This window comes from Microtus pennsylvanicus, chromosome 8 (assembly GCF_037038515.1).
Source record: "Microtus pennsylvanicus isolate mMicPen1 chromosome 8, mMicPen1.hap1, whole genome shotgun sequence".
In the NCBI taxonomy this organism is placed as follows: Eukaryota; Metazoa; Chordata; class Mammalia; order Rodentia; family Cricetidae; genus Microtus; species Microtus pennsylvanicus.
The window spans coordinates 26,112,073-26,130,793 of NC_134586.1; the positions used below are offsets into that span (position 1 = coordinate 26,112,073).

Genomic DNA, 18,721 nt, shown 5'->3' on the forward strand with positions numbered 1-18,721 from the left:
GAAGGAGAGTCCCACACTGGGTGTGGCTTGAGCATATAAGACCTCAAAGCCCACCTCCACAGTCACAGTGACTTCCTCCGACAAGGCAAACCACAACGAGCCCATTTCTCCTAAGAGTGCCACTCCCCATGGGCCAAGCATTCAAATACATGAATCTGTGGGGCCATTCCTGTCAAACCAGCACAGCTGGTGTTTTACGGCACTGGTACCACTATGGCTTTCTGGAAATAGGTTCTTTGCAGAGGGACAATTGTTCTGAGGTGATTGGCCATTGAAGCAGAGCTGCCCCTAGCTCCTGGCTTCTGCCCTGCTCTCCTTCCTGCCTCCTTCCAAGCCATTCCCCTTAAGTTTCGGGCAGGAACAGTGTGAGCCCAGTAAGGGTGCCTGCTGGATGGATCCTTCTTCCTCATGGGATTCCCAGTTCTCTGTGTATGCCTCCCAACCTGGTGCAAGCATGCCACCCACTTTCATCTAACATAGCACCTGTCTTGTGGCCTCATGGGTTTCTAGACCGGCACTTTGGTACCAGACTGGGGAAACTTGGTTATTCAAGTCATGGTCACTGGGTACTGCTGCTTAGACCAGCAGCTGTTCCAAGCGTGATGGCGAGGCCTTCATTGGGGCCTGGGAGCGACAGAACAACAAACAAGCAGCATTTATAGCATGTCAAGTCAGAGTGTGCACTTTGGAGAAAAACAGAAAACGGCACAAAAAGGGTGGTATCTGGTGGTGGTCATGGCAGCAGCAACAGTCCCAGCCTCGCACATGGTAGTGATTGCCTCTTTCTCTGAGCAACATCTCCATTCCAGTGTGTTGGGGGATGTCAATACTGAGAGTGGGCTGTTTGGGTAGCATGTCAGCTGTATGAGAAGTTCACACCCTGAGAGGCAGAGAGTCATTTCTCTGTCACTGCTGTTTTATTTCTAGACCCTAGAGAAGGCCACTAACAGGTAATAAATGTTTATATGTATTTATATGCATTCAAATATATCTACATATTCAGTATATATTGAATATATATTATATATTCATATACACATGTAACATGAGGACCTACTTTGTTGTCGGGTTTTCTGTCCTGCCCTTGTTCCCACAATTGTTAAGTCCCAAAGAAATCACACACAGGTCTAACTATAAATTGATTGCCCCATTAGCTCAGGCTTCTTATTAACTCTTATAACTTATATTAGCCTATTATTCTAGTATATGTTAGCCACATGGCTCGGTACCTTTTTCAACGGGGCAGGTCACATTTTCCTTCTTCTGTGGTTGGGACAGGGCTGGGGAGGAATGGGCTTCCTCCTTCCCAGAATTCTCTTGTTCTCATTGACCCGCCTATACTTCCTGTCTGGTTGTCCCGCCTATACTTCCTGCCTGACTGCTGGCCAATCAGCTTTTATTTAAAACATAATTGACAGAATATAGACAATTGTCCCGCACCATACACACACACACATATATATATTTGAAAATGTGAGTAGGTCTGGTAAGATTATCTTCAAACAAAAGAGCAGCGAAACACAGACTTCCATGTGTGGAATAGCAGGAAGGCCTGTGAGGTGGCAGGGAGGACAGAAGGGCTGGGGCTCAGCAGGAATGTGTAAGGTTGGAGTGGTCTCCTTGAGACTTTCCTAGGGTCTGTGAGGTAATGCTAAGGTGGAGCCACTTCCTTTGTCCTCTGCTCTCTGGCGAGCGCCCAGTGCAGTGGTCTCGATGCTGCCTGTTATGTGCGATGTTGCAACAGATGCAGCGCAGATCAGACTGAGAATCCAGCTGCCCTCTTAGACCCACATTGAGAATCTGCAGGAACATCGGAGTTACTTGGCTGTTTTAGAAAATAATCGTTTTCTACATATATAATAGATTGCTGCTCTCAAATATTGGCTTCCCAGTTGTGATTTCATGAATAGCAAATATTGATTACCGTGACGGGTGGAGAAAAATAGGCTTGAGACCTGGCTGTTGGGTTTGATAGTGTGGAAGTCATTCAGAACCACTGTGCTATTCCTGGGCAGTAGCAGGGATGTAGGTCCAGGAGAGACTGGGAAGAAGAAAGCTGTGACTGCAAGCCCAGGCAGCCGGGAGTTTTGCTGTAACGGGACTAGAGTTAGCGAGCTAAAAGGGATGGGGGCAAGGCTGAGTTTTTAAGATAAGAGGGCTTACATCGATGGGAGTGGTCCCACTGGGGTGGAGGAATTGATGCAGGAGGCAGTGTGAGATGCTCAAGCGCTCAGGGGAGCATGGCCTCAGATAAGCACATACAGGCTTGCTCCTTCGTTATCATGGGGAGGCAGAGGAGGCGGACATACCCACTGATAAATGATATAAGCTCATAGGAAAACAAACATTGAAAATGTTAAGAAACTGAAGACCATGTCAGGAAAAATGGTTGAGAGAGCAGAGGAAAATATGCAGATAGCTGCCATGCAAGTGCTTTTGATCCGGATCCCTTCAATGGTACAGTTTAGACTGGGGGGGGGGGGTGAAGAGTCTATGGTGTTCTGCATAAAAACCGCATCCTCAAGACGTTTCAAAGGGCTCAGTGATGGTGGGCTACTTCATAAAGTAGGGTTCCCAGTCACTTGGAGCTGTCTTAGGTGGTTAGAATGAGCATTGGGCATCTACCAGACTAAGTATTTCTCAGATGCTTCCCAGCCTTGACCATGGTAGGGCTTAAGATTCCATAGTGGTCTTACTAGGTAGATTAGAACACTGAGAACCTCTAGATTCTAGTGGGTTCTAAATCCTTGGCTGCAGGAGAGAGAGAGATAATTTTAAGTCAGTCCCTGTCAAGTTCGCAGCATTTTTCCGAGAGTTCCATGGTGGTCGTTAGGAGGTATTTGTGTCTCTGGACGGCTGGAGCATGGCCACAATGGCCCTTGAAGTCTCCCCACCAGCTGCCAGCCTCTGTGTACTTAGAGCCACTTGGTAGCCCATCATTCCACAGGACTGAATGAAGTACCTACTGTGTGCCTGGAACAGATGCATAGTACAGAGCCGACGGCCAACGGCCCTGTGGAGAAGGAAGCACTGGGAATTCTCTGTTGTCTGTGCTCCCTCCTTGCTCAGTGACACCTTTTCCCCTCCCACGTCTCAGCCTATAAGGGAGCAACACTCTCAGGTTAGGACCAGAAGATACTGTTGTGATTCAGCTCTGTGCAGTTGGTAGAAGGGGCGGAAATTAGTATCTTGCCAGGCTTGAGTTCCTACAGTGAATGGGGGTGGGGGGGCTAGAGCCTGCGGAAAAATCCAGACAGGTTAGCACTGTTTTTACTGCCTCGCTTTCGACAGCCAAGAGGAAGCATTCCTGGGAAACTCGGTTTCTCTGGCTTCCGTTTTCAAAAGGCCCCTTTTCTCGAGAGCAGATGCTGAGATAAACGGTGTTATGAAGAATCCGGGATTGCATTCCCGTGCTCAGAGTACTTGAAACTGCATGTCTCCTGCTAGCCAGGCGTTTGTCTTCTAGCAGACGTGTCTGCCTGTCCCCCTGGAGGATCCTGAGCACACACCGTGCTGAACTTTCATTTCTAAAGCTGCATTTTCAAGTGGTTTTCAAAATGACGAAGGCTGTAGGTTCTAGGCTGTTCTGACCCAAACAAGACTGCCCCTTGGAATCTTTACTTATTTTATTCCGTGTATATATGTGAGCGCCTACATGTGCATATGTATCATGTGTGCCTGGTGCAGGAGAACAGAAGAGGGGTTAAATCTGGACTTGGAGTTACAGGGGATTGTCAGTCATCTCCTGTGTGACTGCTGGGAGCTCATCCTGGGCCCTCTGCAAGAGCAGCAAGTGCTCTGAACCACTGGCCGCTCTCTCCAGCCCCAAACTTCTTGAAGCTCCAGTTGACCAAGAACAAAGTGAAGGCGATGGATCGGGCTGGGGAGAAGGCCTGCTTGCCATGAAGGGAAGGCGCAGCAGCGCTCACATAAGTGCTGGGTGGGGTGGTGGCTTGCCCATAATCCAACATCAGAAGACAGGCAGATGCAAGAGATCTCTGGAGGAAGCTGCCAGTTGGGACTAGCCTCATTGGGGAGTTCTGGGTTTGATTGAGAGACCCTGTCTCAAAGAATGAGGTGGAAGGGCGATGGAAGATTTTCGTCATCAGCCTTGGGCTTCTTTGATGCAAGTGACCATTCAGTATTATCATTGCTGAAGTGACCTTGTGTCTGCCTAATGAAAGTATGGCCAAACTCACACAGCTGTCAGTGCCTCAGCCCTCCCTCCTATTGCCACCACTGCACCTCCTGGAACCAGCAGAGAGGCAGAGAAAGACAGAAAAGACAGTTTGAAGTGCTTCTCTTTGCTTCACTCCCCAACCTGCCCACGCTATCTCGGTTATATAGGGTAGCCATTCATTCAGACTGCAAATAACTGTTTTCTCTGAGACTTAACTGTGATGATTAAGCTTCACCGTCAGCCTGACTCAAATTAGACTCACTTAGGAAACAAACCTCCGTATGTGATATTTCCTAAGAGGTTTAACGGAAGCAGGGAGACCCTGGATGTGGGCAGGACCGTCACACTGACTGGCACCTTAGAGTGTGTCCAGAGGGAATGCAGGGAGAGGGTCTCCAGCGTCCGTCTCCTCCCTTCCCGGATGTGAGACTGCTTTACTGCATAGCTGAGCTCCGCACCTGCCGCCGACGGACTGTGTTCTCTGCACCATGAGCCACAATGAACCTCACCCTTCGCAGGCCGCTTCTTGTCAGACATCAGCTCACAGCGCCGAGAGAGGCGATTGATACACTTACTTAGAACTGCCAGCTGGTAACGGTGCTGCAATTGGTTGTTACCTCGCTATGTGCCTGGTACTTTAAACATTTTGTATTCATTACCTCAGTTTCTTCAAAACTCGGATTCTTTTCATTTCACAGATAAGAAAACCACAAGGCACAAAGCCTGTAGACGTTTCTTCTCGATTGCTTGTTTTTGAGGGTTATGCTGGGCATCACTGACAGTGGTGGTAGTGGTTGTGTGTTTCGGGTGTTTGCTTCAGCTCTGGATGCCTGGTGTGTTTGGACAGCAGAACTCCAGACAGAGGTCAGCTTGGGTTTGGCTCACTGCATTTCTCCATTGCTTAAGTATTCTTTGTTTTCACAGTGAAATAGGTTATTGGCAGAGAAACAACAAAAAAGTTAGGAAAGTTCTAACAGAGGTTAAGGCCATTCTTGCAGAATTGGAGACTTTGAAGGGAACCCAGAGGTCATGTGATCTCAGGTTTCGTGGAACACCTTTTAGGACAGTCCCCAGCCCCCAAAGTGTTCCCTATAATGTCCCCCAGTTCTTCTTCACCGTCTTCTAGGCCACGAAGGCCCTGGGAGTTGCATTATCATAGGGTCATCCCTTCAAGAACGCAGTTTCTTGGCTCCTGTCCTCCACCCACCAACTCCATAACAACAGCATGTTCCCATTACAGAGCAGGCTGTGGCTGCAGAGACCTGTCACAGCCTTGAGAAAGCTTGCAGTTAGTTAAGAGAGATGCTTAACGAGACATTTGCAGAACGGCAGGGCATATGAAGGCACGACAGTGTGAACAGGATGCACAGAGGGGGATGGGCACCACAGGGGCGAGACTGGGTCCGTGTTTCTTCACAGTTCTGTTGGATGTGAATTTGATGCTGAGCAGCATGGAAAGTCAGAAAAGATCGTAGGGATAGAACACATTCAGAACCAAATAGGCGTGAATTGGCATCTCTATTAAAACACTTAACTAAAGCTACCTCAACTTCAAAGAAGACATATATGGAAAAACTCACAGTAAATACCATGCATAATAGAGAAGATACAGGAAACACATTCTCACCGTGCCCACTAGTGAGGAAGGACACCCTATGTTCACTAGTGAGGACACAGTACACACCATGCTCACTCTTGAAGACACAGTACACACCTTGATCACTAGTGAGGACACAGTACACACCTTGCTCACTAGTGAGGACATAGTACACACCTTGATCACTAGTGAGGACACAGTACACACCTTGATCACTAGTGAGGACACAGTACACACCTTGCTCACTACAGAAGACACAGTACACACCTTGATCACTACTGAAGGCAGTACATGCCACGTTCACTAGAGAAGACACAGGAAACAGTGCTCGCTAGTGAAGACCGAAAGCCTTTGCTGCTAAAGTCAGGATCCAGGCTCAGCCACTCACCCCCACTGCTTCTGTTGGTGTAATGTTAGAAGTTAGTTAGATCAGTTTGGCAAGAAAAGGCGCCCACGCTGAAAAGATGACATCATAGCTGTTGGTAGGTAATAGGAGCTTATGCTTCGGAAACCCCAGAGAGTCCATCCACAAATCCCAGGAGAACTAATGAAGGACTCAGGAAAGTCAGCCTGCCCAGGTCAGCTGCATCTCTATGTCCTACCAGGAATGATCTGCAGAAATTACAAAAGCAGTTCCATCTACAGTAGTTTCAGAAAGAACGAAATACTTGGGGCTGGAGAGATGGCTCAGAGGTTAAGAGCACTGGCTGCTCTTCCAGAGGTCCTGAGTTCAATTCCCAGCACCCACATGGTGGCTGACAACCATCTATAATGAGATCTGGTATGCAGGCATACATGCAGACAGAATACTGTACATAATAATACATAAATCTTAGGAAAAAAGAGAATGAAATGAAATCCCCGAGAATTAACCAAGAAAGTAAATGCCATATACAGCAAATTCCAAAACATTACTGAACGAGAATAAACATAAGTGAGAATACATTCCACATTCTTGTGTTGAAAAATTCAGGAAGTCAGCATCATTCAGATACAAACAAAAACCTAAAATTCTTACCAAATTCCTAGGGGGCCCTGAATATCCAAAACAATATTTGAAGTATAAAGCTTGGGATTCATGTTTCCTGATGTCAGAAATTATTACAGAGCTTCAGTGACCAAGCCAGGCCTGATGACACACATTTGTGGTTCTGTTTCACTATAGCCGGTCCAGGCTGGCTTTGAACTCCTGACCCTCCTGTCTCCATCTCCCTGCTAGCACAGGTGCATGGAGTGGGCCTCTATTCTCTTATACTTCTGCGTTTTTTTCCTTTTTCTATTTTTACAAATCATGTCCCTCCCTCACCCCTCCCTACCATCTGTTCTAAGAGCTGGGAGTCAGGGCAACCTTTCCTACATGAATGAAAAGCCCAGCGCTGTTCCCTGTGCTCTTCCAGGCCTGTCTGCCCAGCGCTCTCCTCCAGAGTCCAGGAATGTGTCACCGGCTGGATCAGCAGTCAGCTGCTGGGAGACAAAATGCAGAGTGTTGTCGGCTGGTAGAACTGTACAGGTGCCTGAAACCTGAAAACCTGGCCTTGCTGTTTCTTCCTCCTCAGGCTCCTCACTTCCCTCGCTGCTTCCTGCCTGCCTTGGCCTTTCCGTCCCCAGGAGCTCTGACTCTTTCTGGCCAGGTTTCCTGGTCTCTAGGTTCCTGTGATGATGAGTGTTGATTTTCCCAGAATGCTCGGGCGGATGGCACACTGGGTGAGGAGAAGCCAGGAAGACTATGATGCCACTTTGACCTTCAGCATAGGGGAAGTGACGCTTAACAGGATGGGCCCTTCTGCCGTTCTTCCTGGCCATTCTGTGTGAGTCACAGTGCCGGGCAAGTGCTCGGAGGAGTGAGGGAGTCCCAGTGCAGCACAGCGTAGGTGTGCGAGGTAGGCCAGACAGCGCTGGCCGCCCTGGGCTGGCTTCCTGCTCTGCTCACCTGGCTCGCAGATTCGAAAGCGGAGGCAGCCCAAGGGACTCTGTCTCGGGTAGTCTTACCCTGGGTGCCTGCTGCATTGTTCTGAGAACCAGCCTACCTGTTTACCCGGTGTCATTAGTGCCCTGCGGGTCATGACCCCTTAGCCAGGGCACCTCTAATACTTGCCCGCTGCTCCAGAGCGGAGACTGTGCGTTAGAATAGCACTGTGCGCTCAAACAGGCGCTGCAGTGGTTGTTAGTGAAAGTGTCCGGCCGTGGTGGAATTGGATTCGGGAATGCCCTGTGGTGGTCAGCAGCTCTGGGGAAGGGAGAATTTACTTCTGAGTAGGTAGTACCCAACCAGGGGGATGTCAGCTCGGGTGGCTAGAACTGTTCTTTGGGGAGTAAAATCCTAGACGCTCTTCAAGGGCAAGTGTAGGCACAAGGCAGTGCTGCAGCTGGGGAAAAGGCTGTAGGAACATGGTGTGAGCCGGGTGTAGTGGTCCATGCCTTTAACCCTAGCATTTGGGAGGCAGAGGCAGGAGGATCTTTGTGAGTTTGAGTCCAGCCTGATCTACATAGTGAGTTCCAGGACAGCCAGAGTTAAACAGATCCTATCTTGAAAGAAAAAGAAGAAATATGTTGTGTAGAATCTTGAACATACTGGATTCAGCAAGAACTAGATGGTTCTGAGTGCATTGAATCCTGGCAGGAGATAGCCAGTGGCTGCCAGTTAGGAACAGAGAAAAACCATGTTCCTTCTTGGCACAGGTAATCAGGCCAGGTGGGGTAGGAGGCTGTGAACACAGGTAGGGTGTGGGGGTTGGGGTTGGCAGGGGCAGGGCAATGCCTGCTCTGAAACCTGGTCACAGTCGGCTCTTGTTCCTGCCACCCTTTCTTCTGCCTCCTCATACAGAAGTGTGGAGTTTTCCACTCTTACAAGCTGTCTTTTGACTAGCTACCATTTGTAAGTCTGGGCTTGTAAGAAAAGAGTGGACTCTTTATGGCCTTCAGAATATTTTCTTGCCGCCATGACCTAAAATAAACCTTGGTTTAGGGGAGACTGGAGGTTGGTTCTGATTGATTCCAGGATTTATTTGTCTTTGTATCTCTTCTTTACTTGTGGGGCTGAGGGTGGAACCAGAACCTTCTAGTGCTCTGCCACTGAGCCACACCCCCAGATATTCATTCTTCTTTTTAAATCCTGTGCTCTTGGCCTCGTGGCTATTGAGACAGGCCATGGTTATTAGCAGAGTGGTATCCAGAGCCAGGAGGGCCATTGAGCACGTCATGGTTTTGTGGTAAAAAACCAAGCCAGTGTGTGTGGTAAGAATCCCCAGTTAGCACTCCTGGGTTTGGCCTCTCCCCTGGGAAGCAGGAGGGAAACGCTGATCTCTGTGCCTCCCACCTCCTCCTGTGGAACCCAAGACGTGTCTCAGGGGTTTTGATTTAATCCCATGAAGCTTTAGCGGCACGTGTAGAAAAACGAACATCCCCCACTGCCTTAAGCCTTCTGTTGCTTGGTGATTTTCCCAGAGAAACAGCTTCACTCAGTCTTAGGGTCTCCCGTGTCGTAGAATTTGGGTCTGTCTCCAAGAATTGGTTCCATCAGCACCAACAACCGGGGGGCTCCCACCAGTGTGAGTCCATCCACTGGATCGTGGGCAACTCTTTGCCCCTCAGCATTAAGTGCGGTGCATCTGTCCAGTTCCTCCCATTATCCCAGAGTAAAGCCTCTTCGTAGCAAAGCTCCTCCCAGTCTCATTGATCCCAGAGGTGACTGAGCTGTTCTGACTGGAGCACTGTGAGATTGCTGCGGTCAGAATCGTCCTAGCATTTGGCTCAGGATGTCGGGGCTCTGAGAGTTAGCAGCTCCTCAGTCCTTCCTTCTCACCTTCCAAACTGGGAACTAGAGCCATGGGAGGAAGACGGACTTCCGAGGGTCCTGTGTAGACTCCAGGCTGGGGCGGGACTCCCTGCACTCCCTGTTGTATGCCTCTTAATAGTGGTTCCTTAAACACGGCACAGACAAGATGGGAGGGGAGGAGTGGGTGCCCAAGTATGTAAAGCTGCTGTTTCCCGTCTGTTCCGATTCTTGTCTGCACACATACGGGGAGACTGGTGGTCGCCATTTCTGATGATTCCTTGGTATGGATCCCATCATTAGTCTAAAATACGGAATTGGAAAATGTGACGGCTCTAAACGTGCCCCGCTGTACGACATGTGGTGAAAGCTTGGCGATTCTTACCTGCCAAGTGACTGCTGTGGCTCCTGCTTCTCAGCCACCTCCGACACGGTCCTTTGGCTTTCCACAGCCCTCTCTGTACCAATTCTTTCAAGAGGGCTTGTTGTCCGGCTGGCCTCTGTCAGATCGGTGTAGCTCTGGTCTCCCCCACCATCCACTCAGTAAACTTCAAGGTCATTCGTGCTTCAAGACAGCGAGCTCTCCAGCCAGCCCCACAAATGAGCTTGTGCCGTTTTAATTGTTTGGCTTGCTGTGCTTTCCTAGTTTCCTAGTGGACTCCATTGGAAAACTGGGAGTCACTCTTGATTGGTATGGGACAGTGGGGGCGACCTCCCCACTCAGTCTTGCATGCCCCCCTTGCCTGGCTGAAAGCCTCTGTGGTCCCTGAATAGCCCATTGTAACACTGTCTCTGTGATCATGTTGCCTGCTAGACCGTCAGCTCCCCAACACCCTGTGTGGTGCCTGGAACGTTTCAGCGCACATCTGTCAAGGACACGAGTGTCACCACTCTTTGGGAAGGAACGTGTCTCCAGTGAAATGCTCACAGACGCAGAGATGCTGACCGTTGTCTTTCTCTTCCTTGTTTTCCTTTAGACTAAGGTGACAGTGCCAGGTGGATCAGCAGCCGTTCCACTGCCCGCTCTGCGGTTGTGCCAAGAGTAGGGGAGCATGGAGGAGAGGAAGCAGGAGACAACGAACCAAGCGCACGTGCTCTTCGACCGGTTCGTCCAGGCCACTACCTGCAAGGGAACCCTCAGGGCCTTCCAAGAGCTCTGTGACCACCTGGAACTGAAGCCTAAGGACTATCGCTCCTTCTACCACAAGCTCAAGTCCAAGCTCAACTACTGGAAGGCCAAAGCCCTCTGGGCCAAATTGGACAAGCGGGGCAGTCACAAAGACTACAAAAAGGGGAAAGCCTGCACCAACACAAAGGTAAACCTGGCTGTGCTTGGGGCCTGGGATCACAGCACAAGGGCTTCACCTGCCTTCCATGAGAAACTGAGATGAGGAGAGTGGGGGAAAGCAGGCCTCGGCTTAGCTGAAGGGTTAAACTTTGTTGAAATCTTGTCACCTGTGTTCATTTGACACTTCCACCATGTAGACCCTGTTCTGAGCATGGTCCGTGTATTTGCTTATTGGGGATTCAGAGTTTGAGGGCAGGTGGATGGAAAGCCCTCCCCCTAACCTCACACCATCAAAGGATGCAGGTCCCTTAGCAGGGACATCCGTAGCCAGGCCCCTATGAGTACACTGTCTGAATGTGACTTCGTGGTTCCTGGCCTGTCACCTTTCCCAGGGTCACCTTTCCATATCAGCACCAGGTAGGTTTGTCACAGTGTCAGGCTTCCTCCCGTCCATAGCCCAAAGGTTGACTGTAATTCACAAACAGGGACCTTGGGATGGAAGTATTTCTGTGGCTCTTCACGGTGTAGAAAGATAGAGTCTCCACAGAATGGCTTGGGTGAAGCCTGAGCTATGCACTCACTGAGTGAGGAAGTGAGGATGTGCACTCGCCTGAGTCGGGGTAGGTGTGAGCGAGTGAAAGGGACGGAGGCAGTTCCTGCCTTCTTCTTGAAGAACTCTTTCTGAGAGTGGTCTCGACGTTAGTCAGCAAATTTCCAGTGGCTTCAAGGCTGATAATTTGGCTTTTCATGACTTTTAAGTTACCTTATGAGACACCTAGAGACCCATCCCATGGAGAAATTTGAAGATTTGAAGGCATGGCTTTCATGAGTGCCTAAGGAGAGCTCAGAGATAGACTACTTGTTTCACAGGCTCTGAGTTCCGGCCTCAGTATCTCCTCCTCTCAAAAACAAACAAACAAACAAAAACCACACACACACTCTCTCTTGCAAAAATGAAGAAAAAGAATATGAAGTCAAAGCATTGTGTGTCTTCCCTCTGTGTGTGAAGTGCAGGCTGCTTAAGGGTCTGTCCTGCCCCAATAGGTTAACAAAAGCACTTCCCTAAACTTCCAGTCTAGAAATGACTTTAAAACTCATATCAGGAGCTAGAGAGATGGCTCAGCAGTTAAGAGCACTGGCTTTTTTTGCAGAGGACTGGAGTTGGGATCCCAGCACCCACAGTAGGTGGCTCAAAGCTATAGCTCCAGGAAATCTGCAGTACACACACAGGCACCTACACTACACATAGGGCACCTGCAATACACACATACCCAAAAATAAATGTATTTTGAAACAAGACAAAACAAAGCTCCAATTCCAGGATATCCAGTGCTTCTTCTGAAGGAGTTCAACAGGTAGTATACACACATACACTCAGACTCACGTACACACACTTGGGCTCATATGCACACAGTCAGGATCACACATATATGCTCAGGCTCACAAACACACACTTAGGCTCACATATGCACACTCAGGTTTACATACGCACACTCAGGTTCACATACGCACACTCAGGTTCACATACGCACACTCAGGTTCACATACACACACTCAGGTTCACGCTTATACACATAAAAAATACTTAAAAACAAAAAACAAGCCGGGCGATGGTGGCGCACGCCTTTAATCCCAGCACTCGGGAGGCAGAGGCAGGTGGATCTCTGTGAGTTCGAGACCAGCCTGGTCTACAGAGCTAGTTCCAGGACAGGCTCCAAAGCCACAGAGAAACCCTGTCTTAAAAAAAAAAAATTTCCATACATGAACTTTTGGGTCTTAAAAGTTACCCCCTGAGAAGCATGTGCATGGTATACCCAGGCTCAGTTGCCTGAGTGTTGCTAATAATCTTATATTTAAACAGCAACCTGCCTATGACATAGAAACTTCCTAAACGTTCTGTTTTGATGAAAGACGAGATGTGATTTTCATACTGTTGAGATGATGGTCCGCTTAAGTCTTGCCGATCTGTGGGTCCTCTAGGCTGCTCGAGGTAGACATGGTCGGGTTTCAGTCTTCTGTATACACAGGAATCATGAACTCTTCCTTCAAGCCACTGCAAGGGCTTTGCTGTCCTAGGCTTCAGGTGTCTCAGTCGTGGAGTATGGCCCTAGAGTGATAGTTACCAGAAGTGTGTTTTGAGAGGCGTGGCCTCTGCCCTGAAAGCACCTGTATTTTCCAGTGTCTCATCATTGGAGCTGGCCCCTGTGGTCTCCGAACAGCCATCGACTTGTCCTTATTGGGAGCCAAAGTGGTCGTTATTGAGAAGAGAGACGCCTTCTCCCGAAACAATGTCTTGCATCTCTGGCCCTTCACCATACATGATCTTCGAGGTCTGGGTGCCAAGAAATTCTACGGCAAGTTCTGTGCTGGAGCCATCGATCACATCAGTGAGTACCGCCAACTCCTCTTGTTTCCGTGTTCAGTAGACAGGCAGGTAGGTTACCTGAGGAATTCCTCCTCAGCCAGGATGTACCCTTGCATTGGAATAAGGTGGACAGTTTGGATTCCAGCCCTCTGGTGGTTCGTAGTTTAGCAGAAGGAAGTCCACAGGCTTTGGTTGTGTGTTGTGATCATGCATACCCTCTATTAATGCAGGAAAACAGCACCCTGGGGACACAGGCGTGGGAAACCACACACAGAGAAGGAAGAGTCATAGCTTAGTCACAAATGCCAAGTCTGCCCCTGAGAGTCTGTATTCTGGTAAAGTCAGAGCCTTGTATTTTTCTTAGGGCAGCCATGTTTTCACGAAGCGGGGTATCTGAAAGCGGTCCAGAGCGGTGTCCGCATCATCAAGCTGCAGCGCAGTCTGTTTCCTGCTGATGATTCGTCTAGGGAGATGTTAGTAAGGAGCACTTGTTCTGAGCGCCTCCATATGTGACCTGGAAACACATTCAGCCCTTAGACCTTTCGCCGTTTGAAGTGGTTATACCAATTTATCCAACACTGGCTGGCGGCTGCCACATTCCGCTGGCAAGACCAAGTGCTCGGCCCATCTGCCAGGCTGTAATTTGTTAAGCGTCTTGGAACCCACAGTTGTCTGCAAAAATAAAGTGTGCTAGCGTGGGTCCCAGGGAGTCTTTGGGAGTGTGAGTCAGAAGGGTGAGGGTGTGGTCAGTTGAGAGTGACCAGGATGACTTGGGCTTTGCACGAGCTCGGAGCTCATTAGTCAGAGGCTGCAGGTAAATTTGGCCTTAAGAGAGGCCCTAGGGTCGGTGACGCCTAGATTTGTGGTCCTTATCTGTGGCCAGATTCATTTAGGGCTGAGGTATCTTAGACCAGAGATAGAATTTCTGTCTCACTATAACCTGTCATTGAGGCCAGATCTAGTAGGGGTTCATTAGGCATCAAATACGTTTATGACTGTGATCATGAGCAGGATTCAGTCCTTTTGGACCTCAGTTTCCACAACCATAAGTCTCCGGTGGTGGGAAACAGTAAGAGATAGGATGGGGTTGTAGTTTCTTTTGTGAATCGGAGGTCAGCAGGGGGTTAGAGTGGAAGGCCTGTGGTATCTTCCCTGTGCACCGCGCGCTGGCCTCTCCTGTGCTTGAGTAAGCAGACACCTCTGAAGACTCTGGATGCTCCTGGAAGCGGTAGCTCTCGCTGACCCCCTGTGCCATTGTGTTAGGTTATTTGGAATACCCGGCTCCATAAATGGGGTGGCCTAATATATCCAGAACGTTCCTTCCACGGTTTGATGTTATCTTTACAACATGAAGGAAGAGAACTTGTGAGACTTGTCTGCTGCGCCAGCCCTTGGGGACGTACGCAGACATGGATGGAGGGGAGGCACCAGGAGGCCCTACCCTTCCCGTCCCCTTGCCATCAAGGTCTTGTGTTCTTCTAGGTATCCGTCAGCTCCAGCTAATCCTCCTGAAAGTCGCCTTGATCTTAGGCATTGAAATCCATGTCAATGTGGAATTCCAAGGACTCGTTCAGCCTCCTGAGGACCAAGAGAATGAACGTGAGTCGGACAGAGGAAGGCGTGAGGGCCCTGAGTGGGTGAGAACAGATGAGATCATGGGAGGAGCCAGAAGGGCTTGCAGGTGGTTTTCAGCCCTGACTAAAGGGGCTTTGTTCATGCAGCCTGGGCTTTTGAGAACTTTTGGTTTACCCAAGAGGCCTTTGGCACGATCTTAGGCGTGGCAGGCTTTTGTATTATAGAAAATGAAAAGGTAGAGAAAGTGTCTGTGTGAGCTCTTGTCAAAACTCTGTGTGAGGCTGGCCCTTGTTCTGTTACGTGTCGTACTTTGGATTGAAACGCTGTGTGATCTGTGTGTCTGGGTGTGGCTTCTTCCGGGTTGTGGCCTTCATTTTGCTTTTGGTCCACAGGGATAGGATGGCGAGCATTGGTGCACCCCAAAACTCATCCTGTATCAGAATATGAATTTGAAGTGATCATCGGTGGGGATGGGCGTAGGAACACCCTGGAAGGTACTGGCTTTGGACTGTTCTCCCTTGCCTGGGCTGTCACACGTTGGAGGCTGTCCTGTCCCCAGAGACCACAGCCCTAAGATTTGCATGTGTGCTGCCCAGTCAGTGCCTGCTTGGGGCGTTTCCCACAGAGCACCAGGAGACAAGCTGCCCTTAGAGATGTTGGCACCATAGCGTTTAGTCTATGCATGAAAGTGTCACGCACACAGCACCCCTCCATTTTAAGGGTGACCATTAGTACTGAGCAGTAATCTGGTCAGACGGATTTCATGTTGTCCATGATGTGCAAGGGGACTTCTTTCTTGAGTTGTTCCATCCCTGTTAGGTGAGTTTCCCTTCCATAGTCTCTGATTTGAAGTCCTTATCCCTGCTCTCTTTCCCTCTAGGATTTCGTCGGAAAGAATTCCGTGGCAAGCTAGCCATTGCCATCACGGCAAATTTTATTAACCGAAACACAACCGCAGAGGCCAAAGTAGAGGAGATCAGTGGTGTTGCTTTTATATTCAACCAAAAATTTTTCCAGGAGCTGAGAGAAGCCACAGGTTGGTGTCAGCGCCTCCAGAGCGCAGTGGTTGTTGGCTTGGGTAGCCATGGATGTCCTTTGTCCTCTGTTCGCTTGTCACTCTCCTCCTTTGTCCTTACCCTGTTTCCACGCTGTTGCCTTCCTGTGCCATCCTCAGTGACCAGGCCGTCCTGGGGTTTGTTGTTAGTTTTGCCTTGTGTCAGCTCATCCCCAGCTCCTTCCCCTGCCCTATGAGCCAGCCTCTCTGCTGGAAGAGCAGGCTACCCACTGGCAGTTCTGGGTTGTTGACACCGTGGCCTTTGCTATTGCTGTTAGCCTTCTCTGAAGTCATCTGAGCTCACCTGTAGCCATTGGGATTGTGGGTGGCTGTTTTCTGATGGAGTGAGTTAGATATTCTGCCATGAACCAAAAAAAGTTTCTTCATTCTGTTTTCTAGAGCTTGATTGCTTTCCATTCCATGTAACTTGCAGGTTAACTGAATAAAAAATTCAATATCTCTCTCTCTGCATTTAGATATCTTTAGATATCTATCCTGTTAAAAATCTAGGAGATGCCTCCAGCTTCCTTGGTGATTATCAAAGAGGCATTACCTAGTACATAACCCATCCCCTCTTGTAGATTAGCCTCTCCTCGGCTTTGCTTTTCCCATTGTCACGTTTTGTTTACTATCGGGCATTGTTTTTAGGATAACCTAGGCTACTAAGTGAGTTATAGGGTAGCACAGAAGAAAGCAGACCTCACGATTTCCATGCGCTGTGCAGGAAGTGAGGATCTGCACCCAGGCAGCTCTCCTGCTTGGTGCTCTCCACACTCTCTGTGAGCCCCAAGTCCAGCCTTGTGGCCCTGCAGTTCCGGACTCCATGAAATCTCACACTCATCTTCTCGTTGCAGGCATTGATTTGGAGAACATCGTCTACTACAAAGATGACACACACTACTTCGTTATGACGGCCAAAAAGCAGAGCTTGCTGGACAAAGGGGTGATACTGCATGTGAGCCATGGGTTCCCTCCAGGCGACATCTTTGTTGAGCTGCCTGATCACTAAGAATTTTAGTCTGTTGGGTTTTTCCTGTAAGGGAAGAAAAGTGGCATAAAACACATCTGGGAACCCCTGCTATTGATTAGTTGAACTTAAAAATATGTTTAGTATGGAAAATTGAAACTATAAACAGGAGGAGGGTAAGATGGGCCTGTGCGGCCATGCTTAGGATTAGCTTTAATAGTTACTGACCTGGTCAGATTGGTTCAATAAACCCAGCCCCTTCCTCTCTCACCTCTCCTGCTCCTTGACCATTTTAGATCCACTGTCAAATATCACATCCTGCGTAATTAGCCAGTTTAACTTTAGATGACCTAATTTATAGCAATAGTGAATTCCATACATGACAATTGTTGATCTGTACACCCTCCCACACCTACTAATTTCCCAACCAGGGTAATGGGGACTAACCGAGGGCCTTGTGCATGCTAGGCAAGAACTCTGCCACTGAGCTGCATCCCTTGACTTTCTTCCAGGGAACTATTTCCTTTGAGAGGTGTTCTTGCTAAGTGGCTCAGGCTGGCCTTGATAGCCCCATGCAAGCCTTAAAGTCTATTCATCCTCCCTTAGCCTCTGAGTAGCTGAGATTAAATGCCTGCACCACCAGGACCCACATTAGAGGGTCCTCTTTTCGGGGCAGGATGGCAAGTGCTGAACCAAGAAACAGCCCTTGGCCTGACAGTGACCCAAGTTTTACCGCAAACACTGACCTGACCAGATCAGGGTATCTAGGGATCTTTCTAACTAACAGCAGAAGCCTGGTGTCTAACCTTATCCAGTTCCAGCTCAGCCCTTTTCCTGGGTGACTAATTGTATGATATACCCTGAGCTGACTGCCTGAAATCTAAATCCCAGGCAGGATGGTTCTTTAAAGAGCGTAGCTGGTGTCTCACGTGGCCTCGCAGATCTGGATGCGGGAATTGCTGTTCCATGTGATGAATGGATAGAAGTCTCGCTTGCACTGACTTAACCCCATGCAGTTCCCACCAGTCTCAGCTGACTCTTAGGGAGCTCTTTGTGTCTGCAGGACGGTAACACACCAGGCCCCTTAGAATGAGTCACACTGTTGCTTTATCTTCAGCAGACTGGGGAGTGAGCTGACGAGCACGTGCTTGCTACACAAAGTCTCCTTTCCACCTCATGTCTGCATCTCAGCATGGCAGCCCTGTGCTGCCTTGGGACCCGCAAGACAAAGCCCTTGCTTGGTACAGAGTTCCCTGCCAAACAAAAGGCATGTTTGCTGGATGCTGTGTAAAACTGGTCCGTCATTATCTGGGGCTCTTCTGTTGCTGTTGTATAGCAGTTGGGATGCCCGAGGACAGAGTCACGACTCAAACCAACCGTCCATGCTGATCTGGGTCATCACTTAGCATTGAATAAGGACAGTCTGAAAAGCTGAGGCCCAATTTACTTTGCCCCTATATTTCTGTCATGTAAGCAAGTTCAAGCTGCTAAATACTAAAGCCACTGTGGCCTCTTAACATTGAACAGACAGTACTTCCAGGACTGACATAAATAAGTGTTCGTGTTTTGGCTTTTGAAAACCTATGTTGTAACTGAGTACCGTTAGGTGCACTTGGAACCCACAGGCCCCACTTTAGGGGCGAAGACTTGATTCAATGCACAGGAACCTCCAAAACAGAGGAAGGGTCTCTCGGTTCTCTACATAGAAAGTCCTTTTTGCGCTGCCGTCCCTTTTGTTTGTTGGTGGGTTTTTCTGGAGCCTTGCAGAGTCCTCAGTGTGGCTTAGAAGCCTCTGGTTCATTCTCATCGTCCTGAACCACTTCTTGCTCACACCGTGCTTCTCTTTGCACTGAAGTTTTCAGATTTTCTTTAGGTGTAATAACTCTGAACTTCTTGCCTCCAAAAGCCACCAGACACCCAGAA

At 49.0% G+C, this 18,721-nt stretch overlaps 1 protein-coding gene across 23 annotated transcripts in view; it reads left to right on the forward strand.

Annotated features, from left to right (window-relative positions):
• The window catches only part of Mical3 (microtubule associated monooxygenase, calponin and LIM domain containing 3), a 202,958-nt gene that overhangs the window by 81,918 nt on the left and 102,319 nt on the right, over nt 1-18,721 (forward strand). For all 23 annotated transcript variants that reach the window (XR_012911586.1, XM_075982893.1, XM_075982890.1 and 20 more), the window contains exons 2-7: nt 10,527-10,865; nt 13,017-13,224; nt 14,685-14,801; nt 15,170-15,271; nt 15,658-15,813; nt 16,686-16,786. Coding sequence is in view for 22 of the 23 variants with exons in the window: in XM_075982893.1 (XP_075839008.1) it covers nt 10,602-10,865; nt 13,017-13,224; nt 14,685-14,801; nt 15,170-15,271; nt 15,658-15,813; nt 16,686-16,786 (948 nt within the window). In the remaining variant the exon portion in view is untranslated. The remainder of the gene's footprint in view (nt 1-10,526; nt 10,866-13,016; nt 13,225-14,684; nt 14,802-15,169; nt 15,272-15,657; nt 15,814-16,685; nt 16,787-18,721) is intronic.